The 15262-nt window shown below is 37.5% G+C and overlaps 2 protein-coding genes across 8 annotated transcripts in view; one reads left to right on the forward strand and one right to left on the reverse strand.

Moving 5' to 3' along the window:
• Positions 1-15262, forward strand: part of LOC106074685 (ubiquitin carboxyl-terminal hydrolase MINDY-1-like) — a 45201-nt gene that overhangs the window by 15792 nt on the left and 14147 nt on the right. For all 7 annotated transcript variants that reach the window (XM_013235502.2, XM_013235505.2, XM_013235504.2 and 4 more), the window contains exon 6: positions 3454-3596. In XM_013235502.2, the coding sequence (XP_013090956.2) occupies positions 3454-3596 (143 nt within the window). The remainder of the gene's footprint in view (positions 1-3453; positions 3597-15262) is intronic.
• Positions 5511-13897, reverse strand: LOC129928501 (uncharacterized). Its single transcript, XM_056042995.1, has 4 exons — positions 13354-13897; positions 10643-10748; positions 9246-9415; positions 5511-8481 (listed from the first exon to the last, which is right to left on the reverse strand). The coding sequence occupies exons 1-4, from the start codon at positions 13421-13423 to the stop codon at positions 8213-8215; spliced, it is 615 nt and encodes a 204-aa protein (XP_055898970.1). The 5' UTR covers positions 13424-13897; the 3' UTR covers positions 5511-8212.

The raw sequence follows: 15262 nt of genomic DNA on the forward strand, positions 1-15262 counted from the left end.
TTGAAATTAAAACCCTGCTCATGAACAAGGATGTGGAAAACAGCTGGAATAAACTAAGGGATTCTGTGTACTCCCTGGCTAGCAGCGTCCTCGGTCAGCCAAAACGCAAACACCAAGATTAGTTTGACAAAAACAATTTGCAAATTGAAAGCTATTAACACACAAGCAACATTGCTTTAAGGCCTTTCTGTGTAATCCAGCTTGCCCCCAATCAGAGAAGGCTACACTAATGCCAAAGGATGAGGTCCAGCGGAACCTGAGACTCATGAAGTAGTCATGGTATAACAAAAAAGCAGAAGAAATCCAGTCCTATGCTGACAGTAAAAAATTGCAAAAATGTTTTTCAATTCAATCAAAGCAAAATGGCTCATCCCCCATATTCAGTGCTGATGGAAACAAACTTATCACAGACATGGAAGATTTACTTGTTCGCTGGGCTGAACACTTATATACTGTCCTTAACTGTCCATCAAACATTAGTGCCGAAGTCATCGCACGCCTGGAACAAGTCCCAATAAACCATTCACTCACTGACCCTCCCAGGCTCAATGAAGTAATTACTGCAATAGCCAACCTCTCAACTGGTAAGGCACCGGGACTAGACTCCATCCCTGCTGAAATATTGGCAGTTCAGAGCTGACAGCTAAACTAACAGAAATCTACCAGATAATGTGGGAACAAAAGAAACTACCACAAGAGTTCAAAGACACCTCCATCATTCACCTCTACAAGAGAAAGGGAAATAAGCAGTCATGCGATAACCATCGTGACATATCCCTCCTACGCATTGCTGGCAAGATTCTGGCTAGGGTGCTATTAAACAGACTACAACACCACCTAGAAACTGGCCAACTTCTGGAGAGTCAATGCGGCTTCAAGCAGGGTAGAGGCATGGTTGACATGATCTTTGCAGTCCGCCTACTCCAAGAGAAATGGCGTGAAGCAGGGCTGTGTGCTGGCTCCAACGCTTATCATCATAATGTTCATCGCCAGATAGCATTGGAGTTGGCATACGATATCGCACCGATGCAAGTTTATTCAATGCTCAGAGACTCAAGGCAAGGACCAAGGTAAACTACGACTGCATCAAGACCTGCTCTTCGCAGATGACTGTGCCCTAAACTCCGCAAACAAGGAGACCTTCAAAAGAGCTTGTCCCTCTTCGTCAATGCCTGCAAAAATTTTGGCCTTACCATTATTGTAAAGAAGACAGAAGTGCTGCATCAACCTCCTCCAACTAAAGCTGTCACAGAACCAGGCATTTACATAGATGGCCGGAAATTAGCAAATGGGACGCACGATATTGTTACGTTTCTCTCTCCTATTCAGGCCTTCCGTAAGCACTGCTAAACACAACACAACACATCAACACATCAAGAACTTGACAACAAGGCTCCAAATAATCTGGTACTTTAATAATGAGTGAATAAGTAGATAACAGCCAATACTAGACAATTGGCATCAAACACATCAACAAAAAAATGTCACTCTGTACATCACCGTACAAAACTCTACTGTCTCTCTTTCTGGACTTGTGCATCAACACATGAGGACTCAACCAGGACCGACTTCATGGCCGACTAACAGTCCCGGTCTCGACGCTCTCCGGTCTTGAACTGCCGCTTTCCTACACACTGTGTCCTCGTACACGCAGGCTTTCGATCACATGACCATAACATTGGTCATATTTGCGTGTAATCGTAGTACTGTCCCTTGTCCATGGCCCCGCTGACCTGAGTGATTCACGTGTGTGTCAGCTGAGCCTATAGTTAACCCTTTTGCGCCGCCAATAGGGTCATAACAATATCAACAAACGCCAACCTAGATGATGAGGTTGACTTCTGTGTTGCTCATGCCAGTGCTGCTTTTGGCAGACTTCAAGAACAAGTGTGGCAATGGAGAGGACTCAGCATATCCACAAAACTGAAAGTCTACAGTGCTGTAGTTCTCCCGTCTCCTGGACCCTATATTCCCGCCACACCAAAAAGCTAAACTCCTTCCACCTACGCTGTCTAAGGAGTATGACCACATACCAGACACAGAAGTCTTAAAGCTGTCCAACATGCACAGTATCAATGCGACAGTAAAAAGGTCTCAACTTCCATGTAGTCCGCATGCCAGACAATCGCCTTCTGTATGGGTAGTTGTGTGCAGGAAAGCGCTCCCAAGGAGGTCAATACAAGCCCTACAAAGACACTCTCAAGAGCTCCTTCAAGGAATGTGATATTGACATTCATGGCTGGGAAGCACAAGCTCTCGATCACCCCTTATGGCGGGAAGCTTTGAGTCTCTGAGTCTCAAGATTTGAAGCAAGAAGAGTGGCCTGGGCGAAGGAGCGCCGATTTAACATAAAGTTGAGAGAAGAAGCAGGCCTATCTGCAACTGCCCTAACCCACCCATGTGGCCGGCTTTTTAAAGTGAGGATTGGACTTAACAGCCATCTTCGAGTCCATAGGAAATGAGAAATGTGCTCATCTTCGACCACGAAGGAGGAGCTATATATGACTTGATATGGTCTTCAATTATAAGAAAATGTTTTGGGAAGTCTTCTGTTTGACTGTCAAGCCTTTGTAATCTGGAAATTAGTGTTAATACTGTCCATCTATGACTTTTGTAAAATCTCATAGTCTGATATGTATTCATACCCATTTACCTGTCATATTTTTTAGGGCACTTTAGATGGTAAAAATTCGGTAATTTAATTTGACCTGAATATAATGTCAAGGTATATATAACAGTGACCGAAAGTATAGTGCTGCTGATATGCTTAATCCTCTCCTTGACTTATTCCTGGTGTCTGGCAAAGGCAGCACTTGCAAAAGCTAAACAGAAGTTACCTCATTATCTAGATTAGTAGACCCTGTTTACTTATATCATGCTTCCCAATTAGACTGTCATATAATTATAACTGTCAATGTAAAGGTTGTTTAATTTTATAAAGAACATGTTTACATTTTGAAAAACAACAGTAATTTTCCTACAGAACTTAAAATAGCAAAAGGGAGTTAAAAATAAGCAGGGTTCTATCCAATAGAAAATGATCATTCTTTCTGGCCATACTTGCAGCATTCAGTGCATGCTAGTCAGCATATAGAAGTTCTCTTAAAATCATATTTGACTTTTATCAGCGATTAGTCTGTGCAAGTTAAAAAGACCTCCCCACGTGCAATGCCTTTCTCTAAAGGCAACTTTTAACATGCTGTGAACATTTTACTGAATAATAATGCTTTAAATCTTTTGTCCTAGGAAAAGGATGTAAGTTGTCACCATTGTCTTGAAAACTGATTTGTAGGATTTTGCGGAATTGTTACACCATTTTTTTTAATTGATGTGTTACTGCAATTAATAGCATGCAAATATCATAACACATGTTTAAAGTTCCCATCTCTACTCAGTCTTGTAACAGTTGTATTGTTGGCCAATTTAATCTTTCCATTTTGTTTTATGTTTTAGCTTTGATAGCTGAGCAATTCCTGGACAGAACTGCCTCTCAACTTACATACCATGGACTGTGTGAGCTGGCATCTGTGGTCAAGGAAAATGAACCTTGTGTTTTTTTCAGGAACAACCACTTCTCTACACTTTATAAACACAATGTGAGTAGACTCCCCTTAGTCTCTTGTATATTTTTGTAATAATTTGTCTCTACCATTCTCTCTCTTCCCTTTTTAATAATAATAATAATTTATTTATAAAGCTTTTAAATCCAATATCTTCTTCATTTCAGTTGTCAAAAACATTTAATTCTAAAAATGGTTGTTATGATTTTTTACGTCGTACAATTGAATGATTGTTCGAATTTTAAGTCTACTTTTTTATATCTTTTTATGACACATTCATTCATTGTATGTGTGTGTATATATACACAATTAACAATTAGTGGGAAAATTTACAGGTTGCAACTGGGTTTGCGTAGTCATGTGAAACACTGCACTCATCCTTAATCTTCGGTATCAAAGACTTTGCAATTAACTGAAACAAAATGTATAATTGCAATAAGAATAACTGTTTTTTCCAGCGACATTGATTCAGTGTAGTAAAAAAATATACTTATTGATATAACTGAGTAACTTCAAATGAGCACCCCAGTTGAACTGACTGACTGACCTATATCTGTTTGCATACTTAGCAATGTTTCCATTTCTGGCTATTTCCAGTGAAGTTTCTGATTTTTCAGTAAAGCTGTATTTAGTTTTTTGAAATTCTTCACTCTTGTGTTGTGTTCATCTTGGCAGCCATGTTTGTGACAATAATGTATTGCTTTTTCTTTGTTATTCAAATGGTCATTGTGCTAAGAAGCACTCTCTATAACACCCTGGTCTTACATAAAATGTTTTGTTAAACTGAATGAACCTTTACTCAATAAATTTATGGATTTAAAAAAAATGAGAATTTTTTGAAGGTTGAACAATCAGAAAAAACAAAAGTGTTAATGAAAAAGAAATCTATCAATGTAGTACTTCCCTTTAGACAAATAAAATGAGAACTTAGCTAATTGCTCAAATGTGTTAAATGACTTCCAATGTCACTATTTGAGTATAGAAAACACCATATTAGAAAGTTGGTTATAAATAATCAAACTGCTTCAAAATACTATTTTTTAGTCACGTATATGTTACACCCAGCATCTTCTATTCTTTGCTACTGTCATATGTTGCTTGAGGTTTTGTGGCACAATGGAACATGACACTTGTCCCTCTAATTGCTTTTATTCTGATGTGAACTTCACTTGATTGGGTGATCTATCTTAACACAGAGGGCAATTTAAAAGTTGAAGACAACAAATATTTTATTGTTATCATTTGAAGACAAATGAAAACAAAAAAGGCTAAAGGATTACTATTTTTATGTTTTTTGTGGTAGTAAGCTACATAGCACATTTTTCCTTGACTCTGGCTTTCTGTTTATGCATATTTCCTTAAAATAACTATGAAATGTGTTTTTTCAAAATGAGATCCATATATTCTGTAGTCGTCACATGAAGTACAGTCACACACACACACACCAGACAATATTCACTGTGTTTTGATTGGTAATACTTGCTACAACAATATTTTATAAGTTTCAAATAGAAAATAACAAATTCTTAAAGTCCAAATTCTATGAAGAGAAAATACAAATCTCTGACAATTGAAATATAAATGACATTGCTGCAGGACATTGAAAGAACATGTCAGCTATACTACTGCAGCTGTCATTTATAATACTTTAGCAGTAGAAGTCAGCTATAGTACTTCAGCAGTGGAAGTCAGCTATAGTATTACAGCAGTGGAAGTCAGCTATAGTATTACAGCAGTGGAAGTCAGCTATAGTATTACAGCATTGGAAGTCAGCTATAGTACTTCAGCAGTGGATGTCAGCTCTAGTACTTCAGCAGTGGAAGTCAGCTATAGTATTACAGCAGTGGAAGTCAGCTATAGTACTACAGCAGTGGAAGTCAGCTATAGTACTACAGCAGTGACATGAAACATCTTTACTTTTACTTAGTGGAAACAAAAAGCAAAGCCATTTAGTACTAAATACTTTTTTGTTTAATGAAACCAACATTGAAGTCCAAGTCAAAGTTTTCTGTTACAAACATTAATCGAGAGGAATGAGGTAATGTGATGGTAGAATTAATAGCTATCAGTTCAAATACAAAAGACTTGTTTAAAAAAACAACTCAGCACCTCTTTATGGCTTTTGTTTTCAACATCAAAAAGAAATCAAAATGTACATGTCAAAATAACTGCAAATATAATATTCATTTCTTTATCTTCCATAATGTACATATTTAAATGAGCACTTCTAAGTGGATATACAAAGTGTGGAATAAAATGCTGGGGAAACTTAAAACTCTCATATCTTTTGACTTTCTCATGCTTCTCAATCGCTAGAAAAGGTAATTAAGTTGAGATGCAAGCATTAGACTTGTTGGCCACCATTCTAGATCTTTAAAAATGTGTTTTAAATTGAAGGTTCTTTTAAAAAAAAGTTTTTTTTTGGTTGTTAAAATGAATGTTAACTTTCACAGATTGTGCTAAATCTTAGGGCAACCACTGCAGACCTAACACATATGGTCTACCAATCACTGTTGAACACCCCATAGAAGTGTCTTCATTAGCCACTACTAAATTTTAATGTTGGAAATCATTGCAGTGATCTTGTGATAAGTTGTTGATTCTGCTTTACTGCAGCACTAACACATCCATGTTGCTAGGCAAAAGTTGTGTCCCCACCCCCAAAACAGGCAAAAAGTTAGGGGCAGCAAAAAATTTAAGTGTAAGTGAGAGTTATGGTATTTCTGACAAATAAACAATAAAACTTTGGGCTCTGATAGTATTCAGCAGCTTTTTTAGAAGGGTCATATCATTGCCTATGTTTCATTTTTAAAGATTCAAGTGTGGGTCTAATCCTTTCCTTTCTTTCATTTTTGCCTTCAGTAATATCAAATAGTATTGTAGAAACCCCATTTGTTTACTAGTCATTTCATTCGTGTTCATTATTCTCATTATTGATCAACTAAATATGTTTAGAAACAGTACGTGACGTTTTGGCGCCGCCGTTTTGCCCCGCCGTTTTGGCGACGGGACGTTTTGGCGCGAGCCCTTTTGGCGACGGGACGTTTTGGCGCGAGATATCATTTGACGATAATTTAATAAGCACTTAGCTTTTTTTTAATGAACCCTTGAATTCCAGCGACTGAGGCAAATAACCATGGTGTCTATGTATACTTAACTTAGTATTTTGAGAAACATGGTACATGCATTATATTTTTACTTATTATTAGCAAGTGTTTGGTATGTATAGCTGGAGATACCATACAGTCATTAAATAAACCAATGTTAATGTAAACAAATAATTGCATCAATTTTTAGTCTATCATCGTTTCATTTTGTTTTTAATTTTAAAGTAATATCTTAAAAAACTTTTTTTGAAAATAAAAGTGTGCCTCTTAATAAACACACATACACAAAATGTTTATTAAAGAAAATGATGTGAAAAACAAACAAACATTTACATTTAGTACGTGAAAAATATGTCTTAACACAAACACTCATGCAAAACATAGATATGAATAATTCTTTTAAAAGAAATAATACAATAAACGTACATAACGTATTTCGCGCCGAAACGTCCCGTCGCCAAAACGGCTCGCGCCAAAACGTCCTGCTTCGGTTTAGAAATAATTTGATATTTGTTTTAAAGTATGAAAGAAATATTTTTCCTAAAAAAAAATATGTACTTTTGGTATGTTGTTAAGTAAGCTGACTGTAAGAACAACTTTTAAGCTGATTGTCAGAACAAGATTTAAGCTAATTGTAAGAACAATTTTTGGCATTCATCAGCGGTAAACAAATGTCCCCACCTAGTACACTATAACTGGTTTTCATTGTTGGGGTACAAATATTTGAAAATACATTCAATAGAAAAAGGATCTAGCTTGGACTCGTGCTGGGTTTTGTTTTCATTTTATCTTTATTAAAATGGTGTTCCAAAAGATGTATAATATTGAAAGCTGATATCATTGCGAACAAATTGAGTTTGTGGAATTATGTCGATAAATTGATGGAATGTTTGAGTTTATTAATATTATTAGTTGTCTAAGTCATGCGTTGTCTCTCTAGCCTAATCCTTTCAGTTTATTTCATTAGATGATGATCCATAGAGTGGCACAAAGAACTAGCTAAAGCAAAAATAATGTAAAACTGTATTTAAGTCCAAATGAAATGATATTTAGATTAAATAGCTCGAAATGCTCAAAAGTCAATATTACAATGTGTTTCTATACAGGTTTTATTAAAGAAACAGTTTGTGGCTTTTGAAACAATTATTGTCTACCAATTTATACATAATAATAATAATAATTATAAGGATTGTCTTCAAGTCCAAAGATTTATGAGGAATGCATTATTTCCCGTGGCTAACTTAACTTATTGCAAAATGGCATGACTTTTTGCCTGCTTACTTTTTACAATTTCATTTCAACCTTTGAAAGTTTCATTGCGTTCAGATCTGGAAATAATGTCACTCAATCTCCTTGTTCTCCATGGGCCGTCATCACATATGTTATAGATGTTGACTGCATTCTATTAAACATACATTTTATTTTGTACTAAATACAAACTATAAACAAACTTAATCATACATAATATCAAATAAAAAAAAAAACATTATTGTAAATAAAAACAATGAACACTCACCAGCAAGAAATTGAAAAAAAAAAATCTAATCAGCAATACAAGAACAAATGTAGGAAAGAAATAACTGTTACAAAAATTGTCAGTGAGGTGCGTGCAGCACTGTTGGAGGGGCTAAAGGCTTTCTTGGTGGGACCAATGTGTGCGGCTGTGGTGGTCCTTGTGACTGTTTCATCTGCGCCACCATGACTTGTTTCAGCCTCCTTGGGTATGGGTTCAAGCACGTCCACTGCGTAAGGTTCTTGCTGAGAATGATTGTCATCATCTGCTCCATGGGCTGATGGGTTGATGGCGTTTGAATCTGGGAATATAAATTTAGTTCATGACATTTGACTTGTGGTAGAATGTGGGAATATAAATTTAGTTCATGACATTTTACTTGTGGTAGAATGTGGGAATATAAATTTAGTTCATGACATTTTACTTGTGGTAGAATGTGGGAATATAAATTAAGTTCATGACATTTTACTTGTGGTAGAATCTGGGAATATAAATTTAGTTCATGACATTTTACTTATGGTAGAATGTGGGAATATAAATGTAGTTCATGACATTTTACTTGTGGTAGAATCTGGGAATATAAATTTAGTTCATGACATTTGACTTGTGGAAGAATGTGGGAATATAAATTTAGTTCATGACATTTTACTTGTGGTAGAATCTGGGAATATAAATTTAGTTCATGACATTTTACTTGTGTTAGCATCTGGGAATATAAATTTAGTTCTTGACGTTTTACTTGTGGTAGAATCTGGGAATATAAATATATTTCATGACATTTGACTTGTGGAAGAATGTGGGAATATAAATTTAGTTCATGAGATTTTACTTGTGGTAGAATGTGGGAATATAAATTTGGGAATATAAATTTAGTTCATGAGATAATTACATCCTACGCATTTCATATGTCAATCTAGTCATGCATGTTAATCAATGACTTAAATTGTTTCTAAGTTGTTAGTTTTCCTGACTATCAATTGAAAAGATTATACACAATATTTTTTAGAAAGATTTTAGTTCTTGAAATTTTCCCCACCCCTCCCCTCCCATCTATATCCCAGCTACCTTGTTTCTTTGATTCCTCTTTGGCTGTTTCTGGGTGCTGGCTGCCCCGGAGATGGCAGTTGTAGGGTTCCCTGGTATAAGTGGAGATGACCACGCTGAACGCTCTCATGGCCTCGCCTGGACATTCGTCTACCCGGGGCGTCATGCAGTCAGAATAGACTTGAAGAGCACTGTTGACAGGTGACAAAGAGTCTTATCATCAAGGAAAATAACTTGTTCTGATATGAATTCAACTATACAGCTCTAAACGTTTTTGTGTAAAAAACGACTAGTCTCAATAAAGTCACAATAAAGTCACGTGAGCTAGTTATGCGTAATTATTTCTGTATCTCAAAAAAAAAAAGGTTGTTTATTTAGACAGGGGTTTTCCTTTCCATTGATTTGTCTCAAATAGTGGGTCTACATTTACTGAGACAGGCAGGATGGAGAAAATGTGTGTGTGTGTAATCTGTTCAGAAAACAAACGCTCTACTGATCTACTAAATTAGACTCCCGGCCAGTTTCTGGTTTTGTATTCTCTCTGAAGTTTCCTCACGAATGTCCACCAATGCTGTGTGGATCAGAGATCTAGGAGTTTGTTGAGAAGTGGGATAAATTGGTACAGTAACCCCCCCTCTCTCTCCTTTCTTCCCTCTTTCCCCTCCTCTCTTCCTCTCCCTCTCTCTCCTTTCTTCCCTCTTTCCCCTCCTATCTTCCTCTCTCCTTTCTTCCCTCCTCTCTTCCTCTCTCCTTTCCTCCTTCCTCTCTTCCTCTCCCTCTCTCTCCTTTCTTCCCTCTTTCCCCTCCTCTCTTCCTCTCCCTCTCTCCTTTCTTCCCTCTTCCCCTCCTCTCTTCCTCTCCCTCTCTCCTTTCTTCCCTCTTCCCCTCCTCTCTTCCTCTCCCTCTCTCCTTTCTTCCCTCTTTCCCACTCTCTCTTTCTTTTGCTAATATTTCTCCAATTTCTTGTATAGTCACAGGGTGGCAACGTTATAACATTGTTACTGTTGTTTGACATAGTGCATCATCTCAAGCAGATAGAAGATACATAGTCAAATTGCCATTGTCTCACTATGACTGTTGTTCTTTGACATAGTGCATCATCTCAAGCAGATAGAAGAATACTTAGTCAAATTGTCCTTGTCTCACTATGACTTTACCCGAATTCTTTAATGTTTTAATAGTACCGTCTAGGATACAATGTGAATCAGGTTATCATGGACACTTAGTCAATTATATTTAATCTTTAACAGTTTGTTACCATTTTTATGAGCTTTTAGAATAGGTAGCTATATATGCCATAGGCAGCAGACGCTATACTTAACCAAATAATCATGATTTTTTTTTTGGGGGGGGGGGGGGCAATTTGTCAGTATAGATTAGTTACAAAGTTGACCCAAGTTTTGGTTATCCTATCCTACCTGCATAATTCAATAGTCTTATTGGTTAGGCTAGCAGACGACAATTTTTCTCTTTCCGGTTGACATGTGGACATGGTTTCAATACAGTTTTCATCTCTTTCGTTGCCTGCAGAAAAGAATTTTATAAACATATCATCAAGTTAGTGATCTAAATCTAGATCTTAACATATTGTCGTCTTTGCCTTCTGCTTGTAATCACGTGATGTTCCGTTACTGGCCATGTTTGACATGTTGCTGTGCAACTGTACCCCTCTAAGTCTACAATTCTTATTTAGGGGAAACAGTCTTGGTGATGTGGTGGGTGGTTTTGGTGGGGATGTAAAAGCGATCGTTGGCTCAAGAAACGGAAGTGGATGCGATGGATTCTTCTTGTTGAGCAAAACTTGAACTTTAACAGCGTCCAGGGACAGCAGGAGTGGGCGGGGGGGGGGGGGGGTGCTGATGGTCGTCTTCTGCCTTGACATTTGGCTAAGTTTACTTGGCCAGATTCTGAATTGTTTACTTTGTGTTTTCCGGCAAACATTTTGATTGAACCGCCGCGTGTTTTTTTTTTTCTTTTCTGAAGTTCATTTTTGCATTTGAAAATTGTTTTTTGAACATTTTGTAGAAGTGGAATTCGAAAGGAAATGAAAACAAGCGCACTGTTCATTTCAACTAGTTTGAGTACTAAAAACTTTTTTTTACAAGTCTGTTGACATGTGCTTTATTAATAACATTCCGTTTCAACTGACAGTACACACAAAATTCAAACCAAATCGCAAACTTATAGTTCGCTTGAATGTTTGATTGCTTTATGGCAGTACTGTGTTGTCAGTCTGCAGCAGATAGAAACCAACTGTCCTTTGGATGGATAATAGTCACCTGGAAAGCCCCCCCCCCCCCTTTAAAGGTTCTTTTGTTAAGAATACTTTTTTATCAAATGCATTTTTCAGATTGGATTTACTGTCATAGTTAATTTTCCGTAGTTTGTTTGACATTCTATTTTCGTTACTGTTTAATGTATTGTTATGACTCTAACTCAAATCAAATGAACAGTCGCTTCACTTTGAATTTTCGTTTCTAAAAAAAAAGAAAAAAAAAGAGCTTGTCTGTTTAAAAAAAAAAAGTTTGATTTGTTGAAGATGGGCGAATTCCAGTGTCTGTCAAAGTAACTTATTGGCAGAGGCTTGTACTAGTTGGTATGTTTTGGATGTGTGATTGGGCTTCGTAGGCCAGATGTTTATATATTAGTTTGCTCCTCGTGTCTGACCTGGAGAGTCTCTTGTATTGTTGAACCTCTTTGTCTGACCTGGCTAGTCTCTGATAGGCCTAATGTTGGATTTCTATGACCTGGCTAACCTCTGATAATGTTGGACTTCTATGTCTGACCTGGCTAGTCTCTGATAGGCCTAATGTTGGATTTCTATGACCTGGCTAACCTCTGATAATGTTGGACTTCTATGTCTGACCTGGCAAGTCTCATATAATGTTGGACTTTTATGTCTGACCTGGCTAGTCTCTGTTACATGACATTTTGATGGTAAATACTTGTGTCTGAAGGCTAAATAAAGTTTCCACTCGATTTCCCATGTAGTGATGTATGAAATCTACCATGTAACAAGGTATGAAAACTCCCATGTAGTGATATATCAAAGTTCCCATGTACTGTGTCTCACTGCATTGTCAGTGTGTGATTTAAGTCTAGATCTGGGTCTACACTGACATCGTCCAGGACTCGGAACAGTTTCAACTACTCAGAATTACTTGAAAGTGTTACTGTGAGACAAGAGACATTGCTGTTCTAGATAGATCCTAAAAGACATTCAGCGCTTGTAGAAGTAGAGTGGAAGAGGCTGTCTTACAGGCGAACCTTTCATTTCAAAGTACCCAGAGAAATGTGTCACGTACACAATACTAACACTATGACGTCAATTCTTTGCATGTACACTTTTTGAGGAGCAAATTTCACAGAACTGATGTTAGCTTGGTTATTGCGAAACTATTATTTCTAGACTGTCCAGCTTTCTCAATCTCACAGTGCTATTCGAAAATAATAATACTAATAGACATTAAAAATATGAATGTAAATAAAGGCTGTTTTTTTGTTGTCTTGGTCAACGAAACAAATATCCACAGTTATCATTAGATTCTATTTCTTTGAAAACAAAGGGGGAAATATGACTGGAACGATGGAGTCCTAGACAAAAAGAAAAATTTAGCAAACTTTTTAGTTTGGATAATCTACATCTGTACATGTTTCGTTCATTGTCTGAGGCTAAGATGTTTACAGCCATATCTCTCAATATTGTATTATCTTTTTTATTTCCTTTTTAGATATCACACAAAATTAATTATCACCATTTAACTAAATAATCGGTTCTGTTTATTATTATTCTTCATGTATTGTTAGGATTAGTGACTAGATGTGCAAAGTTATAACTTGATCCGAGTATGGGAAGTGAGTTAAATGTTTTCACTTGTGATTGTGCAGAGGCCCAGGCGACCAACTAAAATACCCTGACAACAAGAGTCGAAATGGCAATTACAAGACCTAATACAATTCTTGTGAAAAAAGTCTGGGGTCTGAAGGTGAAAAAAATGAATGTACGCGAGTCCTCCAGCGTTTTTCGAGCTAGGTTCCTTTTGATTGGCTCCATGACGCTAGGAGCTGTTTAAAAACAATATAATGATAGCAGAGCCACTACATGTATTTAGTAGTATTTAAAGCTTACCTGATGTGGGAAACACTAGCACACTCACAATCACCAGATTCCAAAAGATCAGAACCGTCTTCGTCCTCATTATGATCCTGGAAACAAACTAGAGATTCTGGGAAATCCGAAAGCTTGTTGGTGAAATACACAAGAAACAGAAGTAATTGAATTAATCCAGAAATCAAATTTCACAACTCCAAATTATATCACAAAAATGATTGGTCTCTGAGCGGGTAATCCCCGTTATAGCAGACGACAGTCCAGTCTCTGGTTTGACTTTTTTTTTTTATTCAAAAGTTTTCTAGAGAAGAAACTTTGGAGTCTGATCAGAAATTTCACGCCTTCAAATTCCTGTTTTCAAAACTTTTCCCTCCAAGTTTTGTTGGCCTATATCCCCCTTCCTTCTTTCTCTCCCTGGCCTGCATAACAAAAGACAAATATAATCGTAAAACAACTGTGCCGAAAACTACCGAAATATGAACATCAGGTCTGGGCCGTTCACATGGAGGAACGTTTGAGAGAAGGGGGGGGGGGGAGTGTCGTCTGCTTGGAAACCCGCACTGACTGACGCTTGTTTCAATGCAAAGGACAAGGAGGAAAAAGGGGAGGGTAAGGTACTTTTTTGTTTTTGGTGCATTGCCTCTTCTTGAAATGTCCGTTTGGTTCAATATGTATAAGTGATGTAGATTTACAGGCTTCACAAACTTGGATGAAACTTTCTTGTACTTTAAACATAGTTTCGTTTTTAATTGTTCATCATGTTGTTGTTTTTAAATACAAAGCAAGTGCGCATGTCTTTTGTTTTCCTACTGCGCCATGTTTTTGGGTCGTCTGCCGATATATAAGATACAAATTCTGCTGGTGGAAAACATTGATGACACGCTGCGCCTTAACGATAAGTGTGACAATGGTCTTAACGACAAAGTTGAGCTCTCGTGCGGCAGTTCCTGGTCAAGAAATGTTCACACTCTACCCATTAGCTTATTTCTTGTTACATTGAATCGGGTCACTAGGTGGTGGTTTTGGTCACATCGATAACAAAGGAAAAATAAAGTGCCCATTACAGACCTTGCGATAAGATGCTGTTTTATATTGGAGACTGGATGGCTGCCTGGTCGAGCGGTATACGCGCTGGACTATCGTTCGGTCGTTTCGATGGTTCTGGGTTCAAACCCTGCCCGCTGCGATCCCCCGTCGTTCTGCGAGAAGTTGGGACTAGAAAGTAGATTATCTTCAACTCTGAAGGGACATCCGAAACATGGAAAAAAACATTCTTCGAATCCCTTTTACAGCAGAGTTGGGTTTGCTGAGCGCCTAAAGGCAGCACGGAAACCTTCTCCACTGGTCCCCAAGCGAGGCTGACCACATCGCATTGAGCATGTGCTATAAGCAGGAAAGATTCGCTATATAAACACAATTAAAAAAACAAACAAATAAAAACAGCCCAACGCATGAAGGAACTTTTGTGCGATGCAAATAGAAAGTAAACTTTTAACGTTTTCTCTAGAGTGCTTGCCCTTTTTATTCTTCTAGCCCATGAAAAGTTTAACATTAAGCGATAGTTAAAAGACAGTTGTTTTTAAATAGGTTGTTAAAATATGCATGTTACATTTGGTGCATTTGGTTCACTATTATAATTTGCCTAGATTTACAACAGTGTGGCCCCTATTTCCTGATCCTTATTTAAAAGGAAAACGAAGGCTTTGAGGCTAAATCTCCAGGTATCACTAGGCTTAGAAGTGCGGCGACTGCCCGAGTTAACGGGGAGGATTTACTGCATTTCAGTGGTGAGGACTAGAGGCTTGGCCTGGTCTCTTTCTCTCTGGCGGAACCCTGACATCATTTTCTTCTACATACCTCTAACCCTCCCCTCTTAACTCTTTCTCTCTATCCTCTCTCTCTCTCTCTCCCCTCCAAATATGTTGTT

Source organism: Biomphalaria glabrata, chromosome 10 (genome assembly GCF_947242115.1).
Source record: "Biomphalaria glabrata chromosome 10, xgBioGlab47.1, whole genome shotgun sequence".
Taxonomy (NCBI): Eukaryota; Metazoa; Mollusca; class Gastropoda; family Planorbidae; genus Biomphalaria; species Biomphalaria glabrata.